Genomic DNA, 24,778 nt, shown 5'->3' on the forward strand with positions numbered 1-24,778 from the left:
ATATAAATTAGCTAATTTGTACATGACGGTGTAGTCAAATAACCTCTTTAATAGTAGTTTCTTTATCCTCAAATTCTTTTAACATTTGCTGTTCCCGTAAACAGATGAGTTCTGTCTCATTATGATTTTCCAAAATTTGCATGCTATGCCAACAGAATGAGGAGGATCTTATGCAAAGCCCCCAATTTCATTATCACTTCCTTGAGTTTCTTCCAGTAAACTTTTACTTCAGAACACAGCCAGAAAGTGCCACTTCATTCCTATAGAATTGGTTGTGTATACAAAGGGCACTCCTTCCTTTCTGGACCAACTAGTGTTGATTTCAGTTTAGTTCATCCTTCTACCATCTGCACACACCCAAAAACAAATGGCGTGAAACTCCTCTCTTTCGGAATATAACAGTGATCAGTAACTCTAGGTGGACTCAAAACAGAGGTGGAGGAAGGGAATAAATAATGGTCTCATACTCACCATTCTCTCTCAATGGCTCAAACACCCCTGCATCTATTTCTATTCCTTTGGCGGTTTTTTCGCTGTCCACATTCCATGAGTGCAATAGAAAGGGAAGCAGATGAGAGCACTCTTTCAAATGTGCCACTATTTTACATGCCACCTCTCTCTACCCTTAGGCTTTATATAAACATAGGATGCCCCTCACAACACTACAGTTCCCAGATTGGTTTAACAACCAATCCTTCTTCCTGGGGAACTTTGGGAATTGTAGAGCTCTGTGAGGATAATTGGGATCTCCTTGTAACTCTCAGCCCCTTAGGGGGGAAACTACAGTTCCCAGGATTCTTTAGGGGAAGCCCAAAGTGGTGTAATAGTGTTTTAAGTATATGGTGCATGAGAGCGAGATTATTGCTGAACTATGAGAGTTTAGTGTATAAATATTAGAACCAGTTTAGAAAAGATCTGGGAAGGCTTTTGACATCTCAATCCCTTACATTATTATGGCTGCCTTTTCCTCCTCCTTTGGGACAAGCTGAGGGGGATCATTTAAGTATGATCCTCAAGGATCCTTAGAAAGCTGTCTTATTTTGTTTTTTGCTTATTACAACTACCACTATTACATTTTTGCACGTGTTCTATGCTTTCATACCATATTTTCTTATCCTATAAATTATTGTTTGACCATTTTGTAAACCAAAACAGGTTGTAACCCAAGGTGCGCTTTCGCCAATGGGGCCTCCAGAAAAAATGGGTTGTAATGAAATAAATGGGTTGTAATGAAATAAATGGGTTGTAATCCAAAAAAAAGGGGACATGCACTTCCGGGTTTGATGTGGTTGTAATCCAAAACAGTTGTAATCCAAAACAGTTGCAAACCAAGGTACCACTGTATAGTTATTTCTCTCACATAACTTGATTCATATTCATGGACATAATAACACCTGACAGGACCTCCAAAAATATAGATGTACATTCTTTATGGGTGATCTCATGCTTTCTAGTTAACACAAGCAACTCAGGGTTTGCTTAGCTACAAGGGTGCGAGAACTTATCTTGAAGCAGATAGTATTCCACCTGGACACAAAGGTACTGCAGGAAATCTTCTCACTGTGCTAGAATCTTGATAGCTGGTTTTTATTTAAAAAGCTGAGTGAAAAGAGGCAAGGAGACATAAACTTGTGAATAAATGTGGATACAGTCCACTTCTTGCGAGATCCTCAGCTGCGCAAGAGCACAAATACCTGTTGACTGGTGGACAACCATAACCACAGCCAAGATATAGCTTGGCTCACTTCTTACTTGTCCTTCTCCAAAAGAAGGAACACTGGCACCCTGGGCACCTCTATCATTAATATCACTGCTGCAGCTCTTGAGCAACATCTCTCCAGCACTGGTGTGGCATCACAGGCCGAATTCACAGCCTTCCCAGAGAGCCATGTGACTGGTCTGTGGTTGCATCCCATAATGCTCTGCAAAGGTGAGGGACGGATCACACAGCAGGTTTCCACAGCCATAGGCCCTGCCTAGCCAATGGTGACTGGAAGCACTGACGTGGCCATTATATATGTGAGCGTAGCTGGGGGGGGCAGGGGGGAAGCTGCCCTCCCTAGATCAAGTAAAATAATATAATTACTTAACTAACTGACAAATCACATCCAGTTCTGTGCCCCCTCCCCCCCCCAAAAAGCCCTGCCTCCCCAACCAAGTCCTGCTCCACCCCCCAACAAAAATCCTGGCTACACCCGTGACTATATATACTGTAAAGGAGCATCAGCCATGGCTAGACAGCATCCATTCAGGCAACACGCAGATTAGGCTATGTTGAATACCTACTCGAAGGTGTTTGTTGGCACAAATCACCATAGGAATAGACCATAAATGCTTCTGCAACTACGCTAATGTTTGCTATATACTAGCACTGCTCACGAAAGCACAGAGCATCAAAACAAAACATTTTACACCTTAGGGCCTTAGTGAAGCTGCCGTAGTACCCGTCCTCGCAGAGCAGGTCAGTTGGTTTGCTTCATCTTTTCTTTCATTTCGACAGCTCTTAGCAAAGTTGCATGGAAAACAAGCAGAGCATCTTGGAAAAAAACCAACAGAGCTAAGATAACAAACGGTAAGAGTGACAGCAGAATGTGCTCCAAAACGATACTACATAGCAATGGTATGGCTCCTGGCTCATCCATGCATCATTCTGTCAGCACACTGTATAACAGCAAAGAAAAGAAAATTAAAACGATGGGGGGGGGGAGAAAGAGAATCGTCTGTCTAACACCAACAAGAAGCCTGGAAATCAAGATAGAGTCTTCACCGTGTCAAAGTTCTGACACCCCTTGAGTGAACAGCTGATCACTCTGTCGTCCTCCCCAGGAGAGAGAACCACATATTAACTTCTCCAAAAGAGGTAAGTCTTATGTAGAATTGTAACATTGATCCAGTATCCCATCTGCCCTCCAGGTTATCAGCTTCTACTTAGGGAGAGATTCTAATTTTAGAGGCCTACTGCCCATGAGTGGACAGTTTAAAACAACACCTATCAGAGTCTTGCAGAAAAAATTGCACTGCCTAATGAGCTGTACCAAAACAGATTAAAATATGGCTAGACTCTTTCCTGGACTTTCCAGAGTATGCCTCATACATTAGCTTTGTCATAGCTTCTTCATCAAATATAGAACTGAAACACCACAAATTTTATATACATATATCTGCGTCTGGGTGCACACAACACAAGGGGAGAAAATACAAGTCTCCTGTTCTCCAAATGCTTCAGTTCTCTGCTTGGGTGTCATATTTTAAATCCCAAATGCAATCAAACCAGGGAAGGAGATGCTGTAAGGTTGTGCGCGGAGACAGTGTTCAAAATGCTATTTCAGCTATCCAACTGCTGTTACTTCCATGAATATGAATCAGCTGCAAAATAGGCCACTGATTCTTTGTAGCTTTATGAAGATCTGATTGTACGCTAAAACTTTTGACAATAATCAACTCCCCTATTCTCCGCTAATTTCAAGTGCAAGATAATGCAATAGGAAGCACGCACACACACAACTCATATGTTGCATTGCTTGCCGCTGCTGCTGCTGTTCCACTGTCATACACTAAAGCAACATTGATATAAAGCAGGGATGCAGAATCTGCAGCCCACCATGTTGTCATCATGGTCATCCCCATCATCCCTGACCGTTGGCCGTGTTGGCAGGTGTTGATGAGGGTTTGAGTCCAACAACACCTAGGAGGATCACAGGTTCCCGATCTCTGCGAGAAACACTTACTTGGGAATAAACCCCATTGAACACAGCAAATCTTACTTCCAAGTAAACTGGCTCTTGAACCTTTCCTTGAGCCTTGCCATCTTGCTATGGGCGAAACTGGTGTCAACACTAAAACAAAATGTTGACTTCCTCAATAACTTGGCATCTCATGGAAAATGAAAGCCTGCCCCAAGCAGAACATTGTCAAAAACACCTGAGAGAGCACAGAGCATTAGTAGAAGGAGCAATTAAATATAATATGCTACAATAAGTTCAAGTAACAGAAGTGAGTTTCGATGGGAATGATTCAGAAAAAAATTCATTCAAATGTGCTGAGCCAACAAGAACCCATACAAGCATGCATGAATTTTGACAAGGGGGGTGGAATAACTATTTCCAATGCATGGTAAGAAAGGCTTAATGATTCATCATTCAGGGGAGGGGGGAGAATAGTAATATTGCTAAGGCATATAAATAGCTTTCCTTTTCTAGAGAACTGCTACCAAGCTGCTGAAGTAATGCATCCGGTCTCAACTTCTTTACCAAACTCCCCCCACATAACATTCCTAATCTGAGGCAGGATCTAAAATGTTTTCTTCTGTGATATGAACTCATTTACCTGCCCAGCTACTGTCTTAACCTTATGAACTTGAGGATAGTTTGCAGCCTGTCATTTAAGTTGGCCTATTTGAACCATCTTTAAGTCTGTATGGAATTATTCTCTGCATGGCAAGAACACACAAATAAAATGCATTTGTACATAATATTGGCTGGCAATTTGCCTGCCTCCATCATCTAGGCTGACCAGTTGATCAGAACGAAGACTTGGAGAGATTCAGGTTATCACATGTTTTCCATGCTGCTTTATTTGCAGCTACAACAGAAAGATGCAGTGACAGTTGCGCATTTCAAGTAACTAAGCCTGATCTCACAGGTCAGGCTCAAGAAAAATCTACATGCAGTGTGCTTTTCTCCCTCTCTTTCTCCCTGCATTTACATGCCCTCTCTTTCTAAAACTACCATTCATTCATTCATTCCTTTCATCCAAGTCAGTCCCCTTTCAAAATAAAACCCTTCAGAAAACACCACACTAGGTGATAATTCCTACATGTGACTCCTGATCACGTACAATGTATCCTATTTATTGCCGTAAAAAGCACATCCGGGATGCGTAGGAAACAAGAGTCCTGAAACAGCTCTTCTTTGTGCTTATCCAATTAATATTTCCCTTTAGGTCTCTGTTCCCCTTGCCAACAGGATGGTAGATTGACAGGTGCCACAAAACAAGACCAGAATTGGAGGAAATGTTCAGATCACGAAGCTGCTGTTTAGTTGCCCTCCCCCCACCTCCCTGTCCCTGTTCGTTCTTTCTTTCTTTAATAGCTCTGGCAGCAGTTCAGAACATCGGATCAACATGTTTTGTTCACGGCATATCCAAACACACACCTATCCTTGGTTCCCTGCTGCAGGGATAGACTCTCCATAGGCCAAGGCTAAACAGAAGAGTAGAGAGACAGCAAAACACAGAAAAAATAGCACATCATAACACTTTCTCACATCATCTGGAATACAGTATTTAAAAGGGGGAGGGTAGCAAGAAACAGCAAAGAATCTCACAAACACCTTGATGGTTAACAAACTGATTAGGGACTTTGCTTGCAGAAGCCACTGGTCAGAAGCCACACAGCATCAAACCCATCACCCCGCAAAACACTTCATGCTGCTCCCATTTCCTACACCTTCGATTTCAGCATTTCTCTCCCTCTAAGCTACCGATCCTGCCCTTCCTTCTCCAAAAGACACAGAACCAAACCTTTGCAACCAGGAAAAAGATTTGTGCATGGCAGATCATGTGCATGTTTACTCACACAGGCAAGTCTCACTTTGTATAATGGAGTAAATAGGGGTATAATGTTTTTTATCATTGCTATTTTTAAAGGTGGAGAAGCTGCAGTCCTGCCTAGATACTGCTAGACCACAACTCCTCTCATCCACCATAGCCATTGGCTATGCTGGCCAGGACTGATGGGAGTTGGAGTTCAGCCACACCTGGAAAGCCACAGCTGCACCACACCTGCCTTAAAGGCAGCAACTTGCTTTTAAAGGACCTTGGAAGTCTCCAGTGACCGGCGCAAATTAATCCACCTGTTGCCCTGCAAAAGCTCTTTCCACAGGCAATACATCAATATCTAAAGGTGTTCCTCTTTCATCCACAGATTCATGTTCCTGGATCCTTTTCTCCACTTTAAGAAACCCCCCTCCCTTCATCCACTCCCATTCCTCTTTAAGGCTGTAAACCACAGCACACTAGAAACCCACCAGGATTATAGGTTTCCAAGGATCTGGCTTGCAGGCCTTTCCAATATGCCTGTGTGTATACACACACTCACAACCACACAGCCGCACACAGAGAGCCTCGGATTTCTTTAGGCAGCTGGCGCGTCTGTGCCCAACAGCGCTGCACTGATTTATCCTTTCACTTCGTTTCAGGGCTTCCAAACCAGCGACCAACTCCTCCAGCCAGCGCTTCAAGCAAGGCCAGAGGATGCTTGCCTCGCCTCTCCAAGGCGCCCAAAACACCTCCTGCAGCTTTCATTCGCTCCCCGCTTGCTTTTTTCCTTGGCAAACAGCGCCAACCTTTGGCCGAAAGGAAAGTTTTCAGCCAGGCCGCGCAGCAAAAAAAAACCACACGCACGCACAACCCCAGCCGACAAACAACGTCCGCTTTGTGCCACAGGCCCTGCCAGGCAGCTGCCTGCTCCGCTCCCTTCCCCTCCCCCCTCCTACCCCCGTGTGGGGGTCGAAGCCCCTGCCAGAGACAGAAAAAGAGAGAAGGGGGGCGGGCGCGTGGGAACTGCAGGCTTGGCTCGGCAAAGCGCCCTCCATGAATCCCGCGCGCAAAAGGGGAGACCGACGAGAAAAGCAAAAGCTCGCCGGGCACAGCAACAGCTAAAGGCAAGGCGGAGCAAGAGATCGACAACTGCCCAGATCTCCTCCTGCTGCCCTCGCTGCCCCCGCCGTCTATAGCGCCTCTAGGGAGAGAGCAACCCGGCCTGAGTGGATCTCTAGCGCCCTCTCCAAGTTCCAGGGGCGCATTGGAGGCCAACGCATCTCGAGCCCCTCTTCTCTCCTTCGCGGTCGCCCTTACCTTCCTGGACGGCGTGGAAGGGGTTGTTGGCTTCTATAAGTTTGATCGTGTATGTGATTTTCTCGCTCTGCAAGATGTCATCGTTGAGGCTCAAGTCCGCCACCGCCTGCTTGAAGATCTCGTCGTCCTTGGCCGAGTTGCCTTCAAATATGGCACCTGTTGGGGGTGGAGGACAAATAAACCATCATCCCCATTACTAGCATATGGGAAGGAAAGGCCGTGCCAGTGGCGTGAAGGTGAACCCAGAAAGGCTTTCTACTCCGAAGGCTACCTCATCCACGCTCTTCCCTCAACTTTCCATGCACATATACTTCCCAATCTCCTAAACCGCGGGGTGATTTGTTGTTGTTGTTTAGTCGTTTAGTCGTGTCCGACTCTTCGTGACCCCATGGACCATAGCAGGGTGATTTAAATCAGGGTGATTTAAGCCTACTCAAAAGGGGTCGTGCCCACTGACTGCTTCTTGACGGAGCCACACACCCCGAACTGGCCTTTTCTCGCCTGCAACAAGTGCTCAAGCCTGTCCCAGATTCACACAGCTACTGATGCGGGCTGGGGAAGGACCAGGAGCATCAGTTTTGCGCGCAGAAGGTGCAGGGTTCAATCCCCGGCCTCTCCAGGCAGAGCTGCGGGAGTCGGCTGTCTGAAGACCTGGAAAGTCGCTGCCCGTCCGTGTGGACAAAACTGGCTTACCGTAGGTGGACCACTGGCCTGCAACGATAAAAAGCAGGATTTTGTGTTCACCCAGAATTAGCATGCATGGAAAGGGGGTAGCCCTGCTGTTACAACAGGAGAGTTAAAGAGGAACTCGCTCGCTCTGAGCGATCCTGAGCAAGACTAAGCTCTGGAAGTTTGCTCAGCTGAGCTCCACTCAATAAAAATGACAAGGCCGGACCATCCTAGCTGTTGTCCTGGACTTGCCTTGAAGGAGGGATGTGTGGGGTAGTGGACATGCCCGATGCCTGGAAGCGTTTCTGCGGGCCAGGCCACGGCTTCGCAGGAGAGCTTCCCGCTCCCTTGTACTTTATATTCACCAAGGGCAAGTCCTCTGTGACACCACGGGCAGTTAAAGAGTCCTTATTCCCAAGGCAGAGAGGAGCGCCTGCGATGGGAACCTTCTCCTCTTCCCTTGCTCAGGGGTTGTGGGGATCAATGAGATTTTTCCCGGTTATGAAGCCCTGTGGCAGAGGGCAACCACATTTCTTGTTCGTTTGCTTGCAAATTTATGTTCTGCTTTTTCGAGAGCCAAGGCTGCGGTGCCCAGGGGGCTGCCCAACCGGGCGCTGACCAGACCCAGACCTGCTCAGCTTCAGCCAGTGGGCGAGCTCCTGAGCCTGCAGACTGTACAGTCCAATTTATAAGCAGCGTGAGCTTGGGGTTCCACTCAGCTCTTGGGATTTTAGCCTGTGTTGATTTATATAGATGTAGACACGCGGAGTGGGGGAGGCGGAGGAAAGGCTTCCACTTCCTAAAAGTTTTATCCGCAAAAAGGTAGGACAACGCAACACCTACGCGTCAGCCTCCGGAATCGGTGCCCCCCCTTTCTGTTCTTAGGGCTGCCCGTCACTTCCCTCCTGCGCATCGCCCCATATTAACGGAGAGCTGAGCTTTGTGTTCAGTAACCTGAAAGCTTTTAATTTCAGAGCCTTGGTTATGCAGCTAGCAGGAAAACATCTGGCGATAAGCCTTACATAATATACCCCTGCTTTGAGCGTGAAGAGAGAGGAGAGAGGTACATATATAGTGGTGGGTTGTTGTTTTTTACTCTGTTATGTATTTTGGTTTTTTTTTATAAAAAAAAAGCCGAAGCGTATTATTCTGCTCATCCTCACACGCCACCCACCTCCACGGTCCGCCTCTCTAACTTATTATTCACGTCTCTCCTGCGCCTTTAAATGCTAACCAGATGCTCACACCGTGCGCAAAATTCCAAAGCGAAGTTCAGCTTCGCTCTCCAGCCTGAAGAAGCCATCATCCTTGCTCGCAGCATCCTCTTCCCGCCAGCCACTTGAGCGGGAGGCAGGTGGCTGAGAGACTAAGGGGGCAGGGCTGAAATCTGACTAGAACAGAATCCTTCGTCCACAGGTACAGGGAAATTTGGGGGATACTTTATGTGCAGGTGCCTAGCTTTGTGCGCCCCTCTGAAATCCGACGTCAAGAGTCGCCCAGCCACCTGAGCCGGTTCCTTCCCGCAGCTGAAATTAAAGTTTAGCCGCTCTCTCTTCGGGGTTGGGGCGATTGGGGGGACGGACTCTAACGTCTTTCCAAACGTAGCTGTAGCAAAGCAGACTCCCTCCTCCCCTCCCCAATCGATCTTTTTTTAAGGGATCCGCAATGCTGTTTGGCCTGCTCTCGCCAGCCTCCTGCTTAAGGCATCGGAAGGAGCACGCGTGGTAGTAAAGAAGGACGAGTTTACCATCAGCCACCACAGAGCGGACCCGAAAGAATTTCCCAGCCCTCTTTCTCCCTCCAGCCTGACCACATGCCTTTCCTTCTCCTCCCCCACCCTCTCTTCTCCTTTCTCTCTCTTCTCCCCGCCTTCGAGGAGGAGACCTTTCCTCTGATTTGATTTTTTTAAAAGAAGATCTCTACGAAGTTTAAAAAAAGATGTCATCATCTCCTGCAGCCTCTTGCTTGGATTTTTCTCTCCAGCCTTTTCCATCGCGTTGCCTCTCACTAGGGAGCTTTCCCGTGCCTCCCTCCATCAGGACCGCAGAAATCAAAAGCTCCCCAGCTCCCTTCTCGCTTTCTTTCTTTCTCTCTCTCATACATTTCCTTCTTCCTGCTGATCCCTGCAGAGTCTGGCCTTTGCTTTTATTTAATTTCAAGGAAGAAAGTCTGCCAGTGGCAGGTCCGCCCCCCCCCCTTTGGCACGAGCCACCGTTCTCCTTCAAAGTTCCTTTTAGGGAACCCCGGATCTCCCGTCTCCCTTTCCGGCTTCCTCTTCTCCCGATCCAACCTTTGAGACCCCCACCGCCCCACCGCCCCCAACCACAACCACGGTGCTCAGTAATCCACCAATGAAATCTCATCCAGTCCAAAGACAGACAGACAGACAGAGCACCCACACTACGTTCCTTTGGCACCTGCAATCTCTCTCCCCCCCGCCCCCCAGCAAAAACACACCAGCTAACTTGAAAGTGGCAGTTGCGTGCCTCCCACAATCCGGGCTTGGGAGAACCACACCTGCCCGGGCAGAAGGAAGTCCCTCTCCAAAGTTTTCCCTATGGGGAGATTTTCAGGTGGGGGTTGGTGGTGTGTGCGTGACCACCTCCTCCTCCTGCTCTTCCTCTTCCTCGGAAGTGGAGAGTAATATAGGCGCAAACAGGTCCAAAGCCACAGAAAGGGTTTGCTTAGGAAAGCAACTGCAAGCGCAAACCTTCCTCAGTACCGCCTCCAGAGATTTAGAGAGAGGATTCAGCTTTCACCATGGACAGTCTTATTTCGCCCCTAACTTTGCCGCGAGGTGCATTCAGAGGGCTTTCATTTGTGGTGGCGTGGAAGAGAGGAGGAAGGGAGAGCGAGCGAGCGGGAGCTCTCTCCATCCTCTCTCTTCCCGTCGCTAGAGTTCAACTCGCTTTCTCCATCTTCCCTCCTGGATCAGAATTATTATTGCGCCTTAATGAGACCCGATCCTCCTTTCACTCTTATACCGTAGCAATTGCTTATGTGCCACTCTTACCCTGCAGCCTGCATATATATATATATCTACACACATATATACGCACGACGCGCGGACGGACACACACACACACACACACACACACACACACACACACACACACACACACACCAGCTTCTTCCCCTTACCAATGTGGATGATGGAGTCCGCTCGCACCGTAACGCATTGAAATATCCAAGGGAAAAACCAGAGCATCAGTACTTCCATTTCAGACCCTTCGCACAGCACATCAGCCCGGATTGGGGGCGAAAAGCCACCGAGATGGGGAGAGGGAAGGAGGTGGAGAGCAAGGAAAGAGAGAGGAAAGATGCCCAGATAAAAAAAAATCCCAACCTCCCCAAAACCTAAGTAATTTCCAAGCTTGAGGTTTGAAAGTCGGAAAGCGCAAGGCGGGGGGGGGACCCAAAGGGGGAGGGGGGGAAAGCACAACCCAAAAAAAGCCACCAGCAACGATGGAGCCACTGAAAAAAGAAAGAAGAACGAACGAGGTTGAGGTTTTAAAAAATGTATGTCGAGAGATAGATCCCGGCTTGGAAGGAGGCGACAAGCGACAGCAGCAGTATAGCAAGCAGCCAGCCTTAGACTTCAGCAATAGCTCTTGAGCACTCCGTGGGTGAGTGTGTGTGCGTGTGTGAGAGAGAGTGTGTGTGTCTCCGTGTGTGCGCGCGCGCTCGCGCGCGTCTCCGGGCCCCAGCAAACTGCGGAGGCACCCCCCTCCTCTAACTCGATCCTCCTCTTCTCCCCCCCCCCCCAATCAAACCGAGGACCCACGTGATTGCAGAGCCTCACTACTGAATATAGTCTGGGCGAAAAGGCAACAGAGAAGAGATGGAGAAGCAGCTCCTATTGGGGGGGGGAGTGTGCGCGCGCGCGCGCGTGTGCAGCAGGGGCAGCAACCACGCACGCAGCAGCAGGAGGAAGCAACCGAGAAAGGAGAGTTGAATTTGGATCAAGAATTTGCAAATGCTTCTCTCTCTCTCTCTCTCTCTCTCTCTCTCTCTCTCTCTCTCTCTCTCTCTGGGAAAAGATGTGTGGAAATCTGCTTTCTCAGAACGGGGAGGGAAGCCCATCTCCACAGGAAGGCGCAGAGTGGTGCCAGTTTTGCGCACGGGGAGGGGGATATTTTTTGAACATGCTGAAGAGGGGAAGCCTGAGCGCAACTCTCGAGAAACAGCCAGGAAGCGTGGCCCCGGGATCGCAGGTGGAAGAAGTGGGGAAGGGAGGGGAGGATGGAAGGCTTCCCAGCATCTTGAGACGACAAACAGCGACCCTCCGGGAGAGCGGCTCGTGCGCAGGCTAGCAGCTCAGGTTCCTTGCGCTGGACCTCGGGCTTGTTTGTAAGAACTCCGAGGGATGAATGGACACCGAAGAGGGAGCTGGAGGGATCGCAGAAGATACATCTTAACTCTCTTCCCATGGAGGGTTGGAAGGGGGAGAGAGGGAGGAGGGGCAAGCGAAAGGTTGGATTATGGGACCGAGGTGCCTTTCTCAGAAGATGAGGGTGAAAGTGCTGCCGAAAAGTTTAAAAAGGAAGCAAAGGAGCAGAAAAGCCTTCTGTCAAAGTTATCCATCCATTCAACATCTGGGCTCTTTGCTTAATAGGAGGACCAGATGTTGTGTCTTCATCTCTCACATGATAGTAGTGCTAGTGATGATCACATTACAAACTCTGTGCTGTGTATTTGAATTCATATTATTCTGGGCTCCCTATTTCGACAGTTTCATTCAGGTCAGTACCTTGCCACTTGGCTGCAGTCCTTGTTTATAGATAGAGATATAGACAAGAAAATCTGGGGCCGTTGAATTCAGAATCCAGCTCAAACTCCTCTGCTATAACCCCCCACCCCAGTTTTTGCTTTCTGATTTTTAGATCCTAAAGATGTGTTGCTTTTAATGGAAAAATAAATATTTAACTCCCGCGCTGGGAGAAAGTGGTGCGTGAAAGGTTGCTTGTGTGCTGCTGTTGTTGTAGGGGAGTTTTTTTAAAAAAATAATAATGAAAATAAAAGCCTTCAATGAAATCTCATGCCTAAATTGGACATGCTTAGGCTCAGAAGACTGATTCATCCCTTTAAAACAAACGCATCTGTGATTGCAGGCACCCAAACGTGAGAAGCCTTTCAATACGCCACAAGGATCCGAGAGAAAACAAATTCATTCAGGAGCTGGAGAGACGAAATTAAAACCACTGCCAGGAAAAATGAGTGGAGAAGCAGGATGCCAAGTACGTTACTTAAGTGGCTCTGAGCCTGAAGCCTCAGGTTAGCTTGAGCAATGGAGAGGTGCCGTGTCAGCCTTTGGGTACCCGGAGACAAGACTAGCAGTCAATTTTGAAAGTGCAAAGATTGGTGATGGAGCACTGGAGCTTGTAGCTTGCTGGCATTACAAATGCGACAGGCAGGCCTCTAGCCAGGTAGGGCATTGTACATTGAAGCAAAATAGCAAGAGATCCCAAACAGAAGTCATTTAATATATTTGGGGCTGCTTCGTTCATTAAACCATTCCTTTTATATATAAAGTGGACTTTGGTGCAACGTTCCAAAATTTGTACCTGCCACTCTTCCCAGAGCCTTTCCCCTCACTGTTTTTAAGGCGAATGTCTAATAATGCAGTGTGGAAAATACATATAGTATGCAGGTGCTGTACTTAAAGATCCTGGACAGGCGACCACTCCCAGTCAAGTGCATATTTCAGTGTAAAGCCAGGTTTGCTGCTACATAAGATATGGTATTATTCTCCAAGAGCATGTTTACTTCTTACTGAACAATTGGATGGGAAACTGCCTCCTCATTGCCTCTTACATCTTTGTGCCTCAAAGGGGCTAGAACCTTAGGGCACAATTCAAACAAAATTAAGTGTTTCGATCCCACTTGTTTTCCAATGGGAGAGAGCAAAGTCAGCTACTGAAATAAATGGGGCTTAACTGCTATACTCAAACCCTTCCTCCCCCTCTTAAAAAAATTCAAGATGTTTAAAAGGGGGGCATGGGAACTCTGAGAAGGAAAAACCCTCCCTGCCATTCTCCCCTGCCCAGTGGTTGCAACCCCTTCAGCAGCAGTACCTGTACCTCTCAGAGAAAGTGACCACTGTCTACTTAACAGAAGCATTTCTGGTGGTCTTCCTCATTGGCCAACTGACCTTGACTGCTGATTGGTCTTTGTGCCCTCCTACATGCATACTTACGATTCAGGCACATTTCATTGTCACTATGACTATATGTCAGAGTGACAATGAAATGCGCCTATGAAATAAGTGTGCATGAATATATAAAACTAGGCTGAAACTGGAAGCTGCAGCCCAGAACAGCAGTCCCATGGCTTGTTTCGAACCTGGGATGGTGTCCCCAAGCCTGGTGCCTTTCAGAAGATTTGGACTACAGCTCCCATCGGACTCAACCCTTGACCATGTTGGCTGGGGCTGATGGGAGATGGGGTCCAACAACATTTGGAGGGAGCCAGTATGGGGAAGGCTGACATAGGAGTACTTACCAGTAGTATATAGCATGGCACCATCATGTTACGTTTTTCCCCATCTTTGCAGCTAGCATCCAATCAGGATCAGGATAGCTTGCAGTATGATGATGTCACATCACACACTGAACATCATTAGATGTTAGACAGAATGGTACAGGAGCCGCTAACCTAGCCAAAATGATTTGTGCTCCCCCTCCCAATCAAATACTCTCTTTCAAAACAAAACTGGATGGAAAAATCCCTAGCTAGGAAGACCAGTGTTCAGGGATGATGGGAACTGTAGTCCAAAAACAGCTGGAGACCCAAGTTTGAGATATGGTAGATGTTAGGACTTTAAACCTGAGACGCTGGCAAATTAGCAAGGTCATGTGATTTAAGTTGTTAAGTCGTTAAGTTGTTAAGATGCTCAGTATATATAGAGCGTTTGTTTTGTTTGCCTGTGGGGTGTGGAGCAGTCATGTCTGAAAGCTCTGGAGGTGTTTCTGTTATTTTTCTGCAATAAAGCTGTCTTCAAAAGTTGAGCTTTGGTGAGTCGTTTTCTGCTGCAAAGCTACAAGAATTCTACAACAAGAAGAATCCAGCCACTGTGCTTAATGCTCTGCAAAGAGAACTGTTTCTGGTCTGTATAGCGCAGCAAAAGCGTTTTTACTGGACCAGTGCAGAAAACCTCTTTAGTAGACTCGTAAACTGGGGAACCGGGTTCGTGGGGGAGGAAGGGAAAGGAGAATGTTAGCCTCTTTGAGACTCCTTCAGGTAGTGATAAAGTGGGATATCAAATCCAAACTCTTCTTCTTCTGCTGCTACTACTACTACTACTACTACTACTAACCATATTACATATGGAGCCTTATCCTCCCCACTAAATAATAGCAGATTTCCCCAACACACCTAGATTCCTTTCCCAGAACTCCCATTATCTCTGGTCACTGGCATAGCTGCCAAGTTATCCCTTTTTTAAAGGGATTTTCCCTTATGCTGAATAGGCTTCCTTGCAAGAAAAGGGAAAACTTGGCAGCTATGGTCACTGGACATGCCTGCTGGGGCTGCTGGGATTTGTATTTCAGCAACATCTGGAGCATGACAAGTTCCCCACCCCTGCCTTACGAAAAACAGGAGTGCATAAAAGGTTTTCTAAGTTGTGTGTGTGTGTGTGTGTGAGAGAGAGAGAGAGAGAGAGAGAGAGAGAGAGAGCGCTCCATAGATTGAGGATGATTAGAGGTAGGCAGAATTATGTCGATTGAGATGTGGAAAAGGAGAGAACATAAGGAATGAACATAATAAAAGTATCAAATTTATGCCAATAGCTTTTATAGCTACAGAGATAGTTCTTGAAGATATGTGTGTGTGTGCTAGTTTTAAAAATAGTTTAAAATCACTTTCTAACCATCCTTACTTACAGGCTTTGATTTTACACATGCAATTTCCTACGAATCAATGCCAGCCCATTAAATAGATACCATGCTCAGTATTTCATGTAATAAAAACACTTAATCCACGTAATTGGGCCCTAGAACAAAGATCAATACAAACTTTCCTTATTCTGACAAATAGAGCAACTAAAAATTAATCCTAATTTGCATTTGCATCAAATCAGTATGCAACCACAGAGGACCAAGGATACAAGCACGATCTCTGTATACTGTGGGGAAAGCCCTATATTATTTAGGATGGTACTTTGGCTTTTTAAACACACACACACACACACACACACACACAAGATTAGGTGTTTTGTCTGGGAGATCCTAATTTCTCTGGGAGATGCTAGGACATCTGTTCAACCCCTGGCATCTCCTGTTGGAAAATGCACCCGGGGACACAGGAAACACCCAGTGCCTCTGTGTGTCTCCCAGTAGGCATGTCTCTGGAATGGCATGCCCCTTCCTTCACTACAGAGTGCCTCTCTGCGACACTTCTCTTACGAAAAGTGCACGCAAGTCTTCTGGCGTCTCGCAGCAAGAAGAAGGAAACATCCGTAGATCCAAACTACGTTTTATTCACAATATGTACAGAGAATCCATAATCACGCCTGTGTTCTCCAGCTAAAGCAGAACAAGAACTAAAACACATATTGCAGAAGTGAAACTACAATCCAATGACACTCTCAGATGGAAGAGATAAGACAGTCTTCCGTTCCCACACTCTTCTCAGACAACTCATGTGATTCCCACCAATCATACTACCCTGCATCGGGTACACATACACAAAATTCTAACATCTCCTAGTATGGCTAGGAGAGTCTCCTCCCTGAAACCCTGGGAAGCAACTGTCAGTCAGTGTAGAGAACACCGTGCTAGTTGAACAAATGGCCTGTGGTTAAAGCAGATTCCTGTGGGGGAACTGCTCAGGTGCCCTCTGCTATACTACCATCATGGATGGTCAGAGAGTGATATTGCAGCTACAGGCTCAGTGAAGGGATCAGGTGCCGGAAGGAACAGAGGCTGGATCTAGACACATCAAAAAAATGTTTCAGGGAAATGCGTTGTAAACCTCATAATGGGAAATCACGTTGCCGAAGGACTGAACTCAACAGCGCCATCTGGTGTCACAGTGCTATAACACATTTAAAATGTGTGTGGTTGTTTTTTGTTTTGGTTCTTTGGTTGTTGTTGTTTTACTAATGTAACTAAGTCTCAAATAGGATTCTACCTGGTCCTATGAAGGACTGTCTATGGCGTGGCTCCTTTGTCCTGGTTTACTTCCACCTAGCCCCAACAAGGTCCAGACAGCACTGAATACAACTGTCCTCCATTCATTATCAATAAATAAAGACACTCGTGGTCCCGTGGCTATGAACACATTCTCCAGGCTGAACTAATCCACATTCTTTTGCATAGTAAGGAACTGCCCACAGCATCCAATCATCGCCGTGTAGGAGAGAAGTTACTCTTATGTGTTATTACATAAGGGAGCCATTTGAATGAGCATATACAGGAAATGGAATGCCTTATAAATTGAACACCACGGAATGGCAACATTCATGCATCAGCCTCTCTATTTATTTTTGCAGTTTTGACCTTTGAGTACCAGGCACCATTTTATCACCCTTCCCTTTCCTGCAAAACTGGTGCAGAAATGCGAGCGCTTGCCTCTCATGAGATACCGGTTCCCGGATTTCCATTTTCAGAATAAACATGAAATGAGAAGTTCCACCTGTAACGAATGGGCTTTGCTCCTGTACAAGAAGGGTCGTCTGCAAAATTCACAGCCATTACAATTCCTGAATATCTTGAAAGAGTGAGCTGAAGCTCTTTAACCCATGAAGATGTGAAAGTCAATCAGTGATGTCACTTACCACCTGAGCCAGTTCAGAATATATATTTTTTAAAAAAATAATAACCACCTAGCAGCAGTTCAAGACAATGTTAAAACTGTAGAGGTGCTGCTCTGTTGCACCGATTCTTAAAAATTTGACAGATTTACACTACAAGCTTATATTTGTTTTCAGGTCAGGACACCCCACCCTACCCCTGGTATGTGGGACATTATATCTGATGAGAAGGTGGGAATTATGTTAAAGATCTGTGGCCCTCTCCTCTAGAATTACTGCTCCCAGAATTTCGTGGGAAGAAAAGAATACTGTTAATCCACTTAAACACAATTAACTAGGAATAGCCTTAGTGACCTCAAGGGGATTTATTTCCAGTAGACATGCATAAGCGTTTTGCCATAAATCTGTGGTGCAGATGGGCACCTCATTCCCAAATTGGGCACAACATTTTGCACAAGAGCCAAGTGTTCAAATGACAAGCAACAATGGAGGCTGTTGAAGAGTCCAGGGAGTCTCCCCGTCCTGCTGCAACCAGCCCCCCCCCCCCAGTCTTCGAGAACACGCAGAGAAATGAAGAGGGCCAAACAAAGAGAGACAAGACAAGACAGCAGAGCCTTAGGCTACTGGGGGATGAGCCTTAAAGAGCGGTGGAAAGGCAGGGGCCTTCAGTCTTCATGACTGCCTCATTGGGGCAAGACCTACTGGGAAGACTGAATAAAGAGTTAACCCAACTGACACTGGGGCTGGATATATAAAGACTGTAAAAATGCTATTTTAAAAAGTTATATAGCTCTCAATACAATTTTACATTGGCATTTTACATTGCTCTACAGCGCCCTCTGGTGTCACATGTTTATAATACATTTACAACGTTGCAGGTGGCACTGTGTTCTAAACCACTGAGCCTCTTGGGCTTGCTGATCGGAAGGTCGGTGGTTCAAATCTGTGCAATGGGGTGAGGTCCCGTTGTTCTGTCCTAGCTTCTGCCAACCAAGCAGTTTGAAAGCACACCAGTGTAAGTAGATAAATAGCTACTGCTGTGACGGGAAGGTAAACAACATTTTTTTGAGCTCTGGTTTCCATCATGGTGTCCTGTTGTGCCAGAAGCGGTTTAGTCATGCTGGCCACATGACCTGGAAAGCTGTCTGTGGACAAACGGCAGGTCCCTTGGCCTGAAAGTGAGATGAGCGCCACACCCCATGGTCGCCTTTGACTGGACTTAACCGCCCAGGGGTCCTTTACCTTACACTGACCAGTATGGATTAGTTCCGGGTGTTTTATTCCTGACCTATTCCTGACTCTGGCTCCTGACAAAGGGCTAGGCTAACACTCACATGTGTTGCCATTCCCCCTATTTCCCATGCTGAAGCTGTGGGTGCCATTGCACATGTAGCCACACTGACGCCCACCCATGCCCAAGGTGGAGTATTTTTGTTGACGTGTACGCATAAATGAAAGTTTTATCTCAGTTGTTAGATCTGCAGGAGCTCTTTCACATAAACAAGTAATAACTTGATATTGCAGCCTTGTGTGAACCAGGCTTAGCTCTAATTAGAAACTAGGGGCTGCAGGATGGCACCTCTATAAGTCTACTGTATAGTTATTCTGATAAGGAGATTATAGAACTGGATAAAGCTTTCCGACTCCTCAACATAGAATCTGGCTCATAAAAATAGATATTCTACTTTGTCTTATTAAGCAGTGCCTCAAGCACTGTCTTCTGAAGAAGTGTGCATGCACACGAAAGCTCATACCAAAATAAAAACTTAGTTGGTCTTTAAGGTGCTACTGAAGGAATTTTTTTATTTTGCTGTCAAAGGAGATAGTAATGACTGCTACTACCTTCTCTCCCTTACTCCCTATGTAATATGCATCAAGCATCTTTACTTATTAGCTGTTCAGTCTTCAGTGTACAGTATCCTTCTAAGTCTCTAGCAATTAAAATCAAAATTATTGTGTTTACAACGTTTAGATACCTTTTTTGCAATCAGCAGGAAGTAAAGGCATAATTGCTGCAAAATTATAGTTGTATTAAGTTTCAGAACAAGAGAAGTGGAACCTATTCTTAGCTGGGTTTAATATCACACCCTCAAAAAAAAACTTTGCCATTAAGCTTCAGGTTAGGAGGATAGGAGTCCTTTGAAACAGCATTTCTCTCTCTCTCTGCCAATCATCCTCAGACCATAGGTTTTTAAATATTTCTTTATGCATATACACCAGTAGATACACATAAACTGTTCTTGTTTTCTCCACCTTGCCAAAAGGACAAGATCCATACCCACTATAGGCTGCAATGCTGTTCCAATTTACCTGGGAGTAAACCTCACTGAGCTCTATCAGTCAGATGGCTCCTCTAGACAATGTGTTTATTGAACATTCATCCTGATTTGCTTGTGTGAAGCTTAGGCAAAAGTTAGATTATGTCCAGTCTCTGTTCATTTATTTATTTCATCTATATGCCACCTTTTCTTCCAATGAGCTCAATGTGGTGGGCCTGAGTCTCCTCATTTCATTCTCAACAACCCTGTGAGGTAGGTTAGGCTGATGGATGGTGACTGGCCCAAGATCACCCAGAGAGCTTCATGGCTGAATGGGGATTCAAACCCTGGTCTTCCAGGTCCAACACCCTAACAGGGTGGCTATATAATTATATGCCAATAAGCATTCATCATGATGTGTTTGTGGGGTGTTTGTATGTCTCCCCGTTAATCATTCAGCCATACCATACCTGGTACTTTTCAGGGCATTTCCCTATCACTTTCCTCACTGCAAAAAACACCCTGTTGTTTTTTTTAAGTGAATTTATTGCACTAGGATGACAAGCTGCTTCCATCTACTTTAATTGCACAATGATAAACTTTCATTATGCACCAGAATTCCTCCTGCAAAACAGCAACAGTCTGGAGATTTACCTATTTTCAGGAGCACATGCTGTACAGTGGTGAGTCTCACAGAAACAAGAGAGCTCTTTTTATGTTTCAAATTGCAAGTATCCTATTTTGAATTCCTTCTGTTTCTGATGTTCAGGCTGTGAGCGCTATTGTTTGTATAGCCAAAACAGCACATTAAGAACTGAGCATGGTCAGTAGGTGCAGAATGCTGACTGTCGAAGGGGTGTGTGGAAAACCAAGGGAAGGGGTGTGTGTGAATGGAATGTAGCGGAGTGGGGTGGCTGGAATCTTGAACAAGACCGCTCCGCACTGCAACATTTTGTGGCAGCTTCCACAAGACTTTTCTAATAATAAACCTACCCATCTATTGTACAAATTGCCTCTGGACTACGCACCATACTTTCATAGCACTTCCCTCCCCAGGGAATCCCGGTACCTGTAGCTTACCCCTCACAGATTCCTAGCACCCTTAACAAACCACAGTTCCCATGATTCTCAGGGTGTGTGTGCTGTAAATGTATAGTGCACACTCAGCCCTAAACCTTCCATTGTACTGTGCATTACTGGAAAACGGGTCGTCCCCTTTTAATAAGAATTACTGCGGCATTTCCAAATACCTAAAAATTGAGGGGCTGGCTGCCATTTATTCCTGCTTTTGTAACTATTGGCGGCATGAAGCATTCAGTGAGAAGGCAGGTAAACCCAGCCACTTGGCTCCTGGTCCCCCGCAGAGACTACAGAGCAGCATATTTTAAACAGGGTACAGCTCAGCTTTGTGGCTCTCCGAGGACATGGGAGAAGGCAATGGGTAGCATTCTGAAGTGGTCGGTGTTTTTATCCATACTAATGCACCAAGTCAGATAAATCATAAAATATATATGCCATCTCCTCTGCTGCTTTACAATAGCCATTGTGTTCATATAATGTAATGCTTCTTGCCATGGAGCATAGGAGAAAGAGAAAAGAAGAAGAGTGAGGTGCAAGGTTTCCAAAAGAATAAAGGTATATTCAATAAGAACGTTTATTCTTTAAGTGTTGTTGCTGCTGCTGCTGCTTGTGTATCTGTATCTCCACTATCTTCCCCTGCTCCTTTATGGCTGGCTATTTAATACTGAAGTGCTGTAGAGTTTCTTCCTCGGGACCTGAATAGCGAACATCCCTGGGAGAAAGATGGCTGGTTAAGTGCCCCGCAAAGCTGAGATGCAGCTGGTGGCCACAGGAGGAAGGACTTTCCAGGCAGTGGCTCCTTATTTATGGGACAACTTCCCCAAAGAGGTTCACCTAGCACCAGGGCTGGGCCAAGACATTTTGGCACCTGAGGCGAGCCACAAAATGGCATTCCCCACGCCCGGGTCAGGGAAGAATGGGTGAGTGAAGATCTACATCAGGAATAAGGCGGGAATAAATATCTTGGGAACAAGGATGGGAGGAAACCAGTAGCAACTCCTATTTGCCAAGAGGTGACTGTGGGTCCTGCTACCTGCCTTACCTTGTCTCATGGGTGGGTCGGCCCTGCTTGGCACTGGCCAGCTCTAGCCTCATGAAGGAGCCCATGGGACAAGGCAACACATCGTAGAAAAACTTGTTCCAACACAGCCTAGAGGGGAACTGAGACCTTTTGAGTCTCTGTTTCCAGGTCACCCCTCCCAGGCTCCACCCCTTTGTGAAAGATGCAGTCCTTAAAGAGCCAATCCTACATAGGTCTGCTGGTGGGGAGAGCTGTATGCCTTTCATGTGTGCGTGCATACGAGAGTGTTGAGTGGCCACAGCCATTGCTGGCATGCATTCCGACCCCCAGCTGCAAAGCTTGGCCTTCAAGTCATAAAAGGCTATCCATCTCTGCCTTAGACGTACATTGCAGAGCCCTTGTCCATTGGAGAGAATGCTTGGGGCACATTCTAGGCCACACAGAGTGATTGTGAGACCTTTGAGTCCTGTCATTCCACACAAACCAAGGCCGAAACTTAAAGCATTTCTGCCACTCGGCACATGCAAGCCGCATAGGGTAGCGGTTAGAGCAGGCATCCCCAAACTGCGGCCCTCCAGATGTTTTGGCCTACAACTCCCATGATCGCTAGCTAACAGGACCAGTGGTTGGGGAAGATGGGAATTGTAATCCAAAACTTCTGGAGGGCCGAAGTTTGGGGATGCCTGCTCTAAGTGTCTGTATTTGGGGATGCCTGGGGTTAGAGTGTTGGTCCAAGGAGACCAGGGTTCAAATCCCCACTCAGTCACAAAGCTCAGTTGTGACTTTGCGATAGTCATGACCCCTCAAGCCTAGCCTACCTCACAGGGTTGCTGTGAGCATAAAACGGAGGAGAACTATGTATGCCACCTTCAGTTCTTTGGAGGACATATGGGATATAAATGTAATGAAAATAATAAAATAAATAGGATAGAATCATAGAGTTGGAAGGGACCCTGAGGATCATCTAGTCCAACCCCTGCAATGCAGGAATACGCTGTTGTCCCATACAAGGATTGAACCTGAAACCTTGGCATTATCAGCACCATGCTCTAACTGAGCCAAGGCTCAAAGGCACTCAAGTCATTCAATAATCATATTTCCCGCTCATGCAGAGCTACTTTTTTACCAAGTCACACCACTGATCCATTTAGCTCACTGACTGGCAGTTGCTCTGAGGGGTTTCAGACAGGAGTCTCTGCTACCTGGAGATGCCAAGGATTGAACTAGGACCTTTAGTATAGAAAGGGTCTGCTCTGCCAGTGAGCTACAATCCCAGCTGTGCATGGTAAGGGAAAGAGAGACGTTGGGAGGTCAGTGAGGAAAGATTGCCTGTCACACCTTGCAGTTCATATTGGGGAATCCCTAAGTATCCAAAGAGCCTCAGTTTCCTGGGGGAAACTCGTTTGCAAACCACTGCCGAGCTCCTTTCAGGATTTCACAACAAAGGAGATCCTGCAGAACCTATTTTTATGAGGATTATATTGTAATTCTATTGCACACATTAACATAAATGGCAGGCAGCCATCAGGGGAATGCAAAAGAATATTCCCCAAGGGATTCTTGTTTCCTTCTGTGTAAGGTTGCTCTTCATCAAGTTCAGCACACACACCATTGCTTTCAATAATAGATGCAATGAAGGCTTGATAATGGAAAACATTAGCCCAACTTACACGGTATGCCTCACTTCAAAAAGTATAGGGCAGGGGGCTTAGGTTCCTGAATTTCTTTCCCTAGGAAAATCCAGCCTGTTAAATTGTCACCCTGCTTCTTAAACACGCTCACCACCCCAGGTTTTAAGAAGTGTGACCTAGGATTCCTGGGATGAATGTCATGTTTCTGCAACCTATAACCATATATCAAGGGTGAAGGACAGGGTTTCCCAAACTTGGGTCTCCAGCTGTTTTGGACTACAATTCCCATCATCCCTGACCACTGGTCCTGCTAACTAGGGATGATGGGAGTTGTAGTCCAAAAACAGCTGGAGACCCAAGTTTGGGAAACCCTGGTGAAGAACATACAGCCCTCCTGATGTTTTGGGACTTTAACTCCTATCAGTTCTAGTCAACACAGACAATAGTCAGGGACAATAGGAGATGTATTCTAGCAGCATCTAGAACAGGCATCCCCAAACTTCGGCCCTCCAGATGTTTTGGACTACAATTCCCATCATCCCTTACCACTGGTCCTGTTAGCTAGGGATCATGGGAGTTGTAGGCCAGAACATCTGGAGGGCCGCAGTTTGGGGGTGCCTGATCTGGAAGGTCAGGTGTTCCCCATGGATCATGGTATTGTAGAGGTACAGATTATTGTGAATTTGGATGAGGGAGGTTCCAGTTGAAGCCTCTGCTCAGTTACGTCACTCACTCGGGGCAGCCATTTCCCCTCATTCTAACCTACCTGACAGGGTCACTGTTGGGACAAATGGGATCATGTATACTCAACCAAGTTAATGTGTTCTGTGGGTCCCACATAAGTATGTGCAAGACCACCTATGTGGGGTGGGGGGGGAAATAGTGCTAGTTTAATCAAAACTAGTTTTCCTTCCCTCAAGCACCTCCAAATTCAATTTGAAATGCATTCTGGATGAAATCCAGCAACCATTTGAGGCGCAAGCATTTCACAGCATAGAACGAGAAATCTCCAGTGCCCAAAACAAAAGCTTACACATTTCCTGTCCTCTCTAGTACCCAGCCAAAGCCACAGAGTGGTTGCATTGCAGCTTAGAAGTGCCACTGCGTCCTCTTGAAAGCAGCAGAAATGGCAATTAAATTAAACAACCCCAGAATCCATTTCTGAACGAGGGATAAAGTGTCCACACCACCATTCATCTCCTTATGCAAAAGAGCAGGCAAAATGGCATTCAAGCACTATTTGATGTCAGCCTCTTTTTCAATCCTCCTCAATAACGCAAAGTTACCTCTTGAGCAGAGTGAATTTTGCTGCCAGACACCCACTCAATTCCGTGCACTCTTTAAAGCCGGTTTGCATTCTTGCATGCCAATTTAGCATCCTGCCCTTTTGTTTCAGGAACTGATCCAGAAGCACCCGAGCATTTTTACCTCACAACAGCCCTGTGCCTCAGAGACCAAGATACATATGACCACGGTCATGTAGTGAAGCTCATGGGATCAAAATCTGCAT

The 24,778-nt window shown here is 46.3% G+C and overlaps 1 protein-coding gene across 1 annotated transcript in view; it reads right to left on the reverse strand.

Annotated features, from left to right (window-relative positions):
• Window positions 1–7,612, reverse strand: part of GRID1 (glutamate ionotropic receptor delta type subunit 1) — a 658,224-nt gene extending 650,612 nt beyond the window's left edge. Inside the window, exons 1-2 of the mRNA XM_060275205.1 lie at window positions 7,549–7,612; window positions 6,856–7,011 (exon numbers count right to left, since the gene is read on the reverse strand). Of these exons, the coding sequence (XP_060131188.1) occupies window positions 6,856–7,011; window positions 7,549–7,612 (220 nt within the window). The remainder of the gene's footprint in view (window positions 1–6,855; window positions 7,012–7,548) is intronic.
• Window positions 7,613–24,778: the final 17,166 nt, after the last annotated feature.

This window comes from Zootoca vivipara, chromosome 5, assembly GCF_963506605.1.
Source record: "Zootoca vivipara chromosome 5, rZooViv1.1, whole genome shotgun sequence".
Lineage (NCBI taxonomy): Eukaryota > Metazoa > Chordata > Lepidosauria > Squamata > Lacertidae > Zootoca > Zootoca vivipara.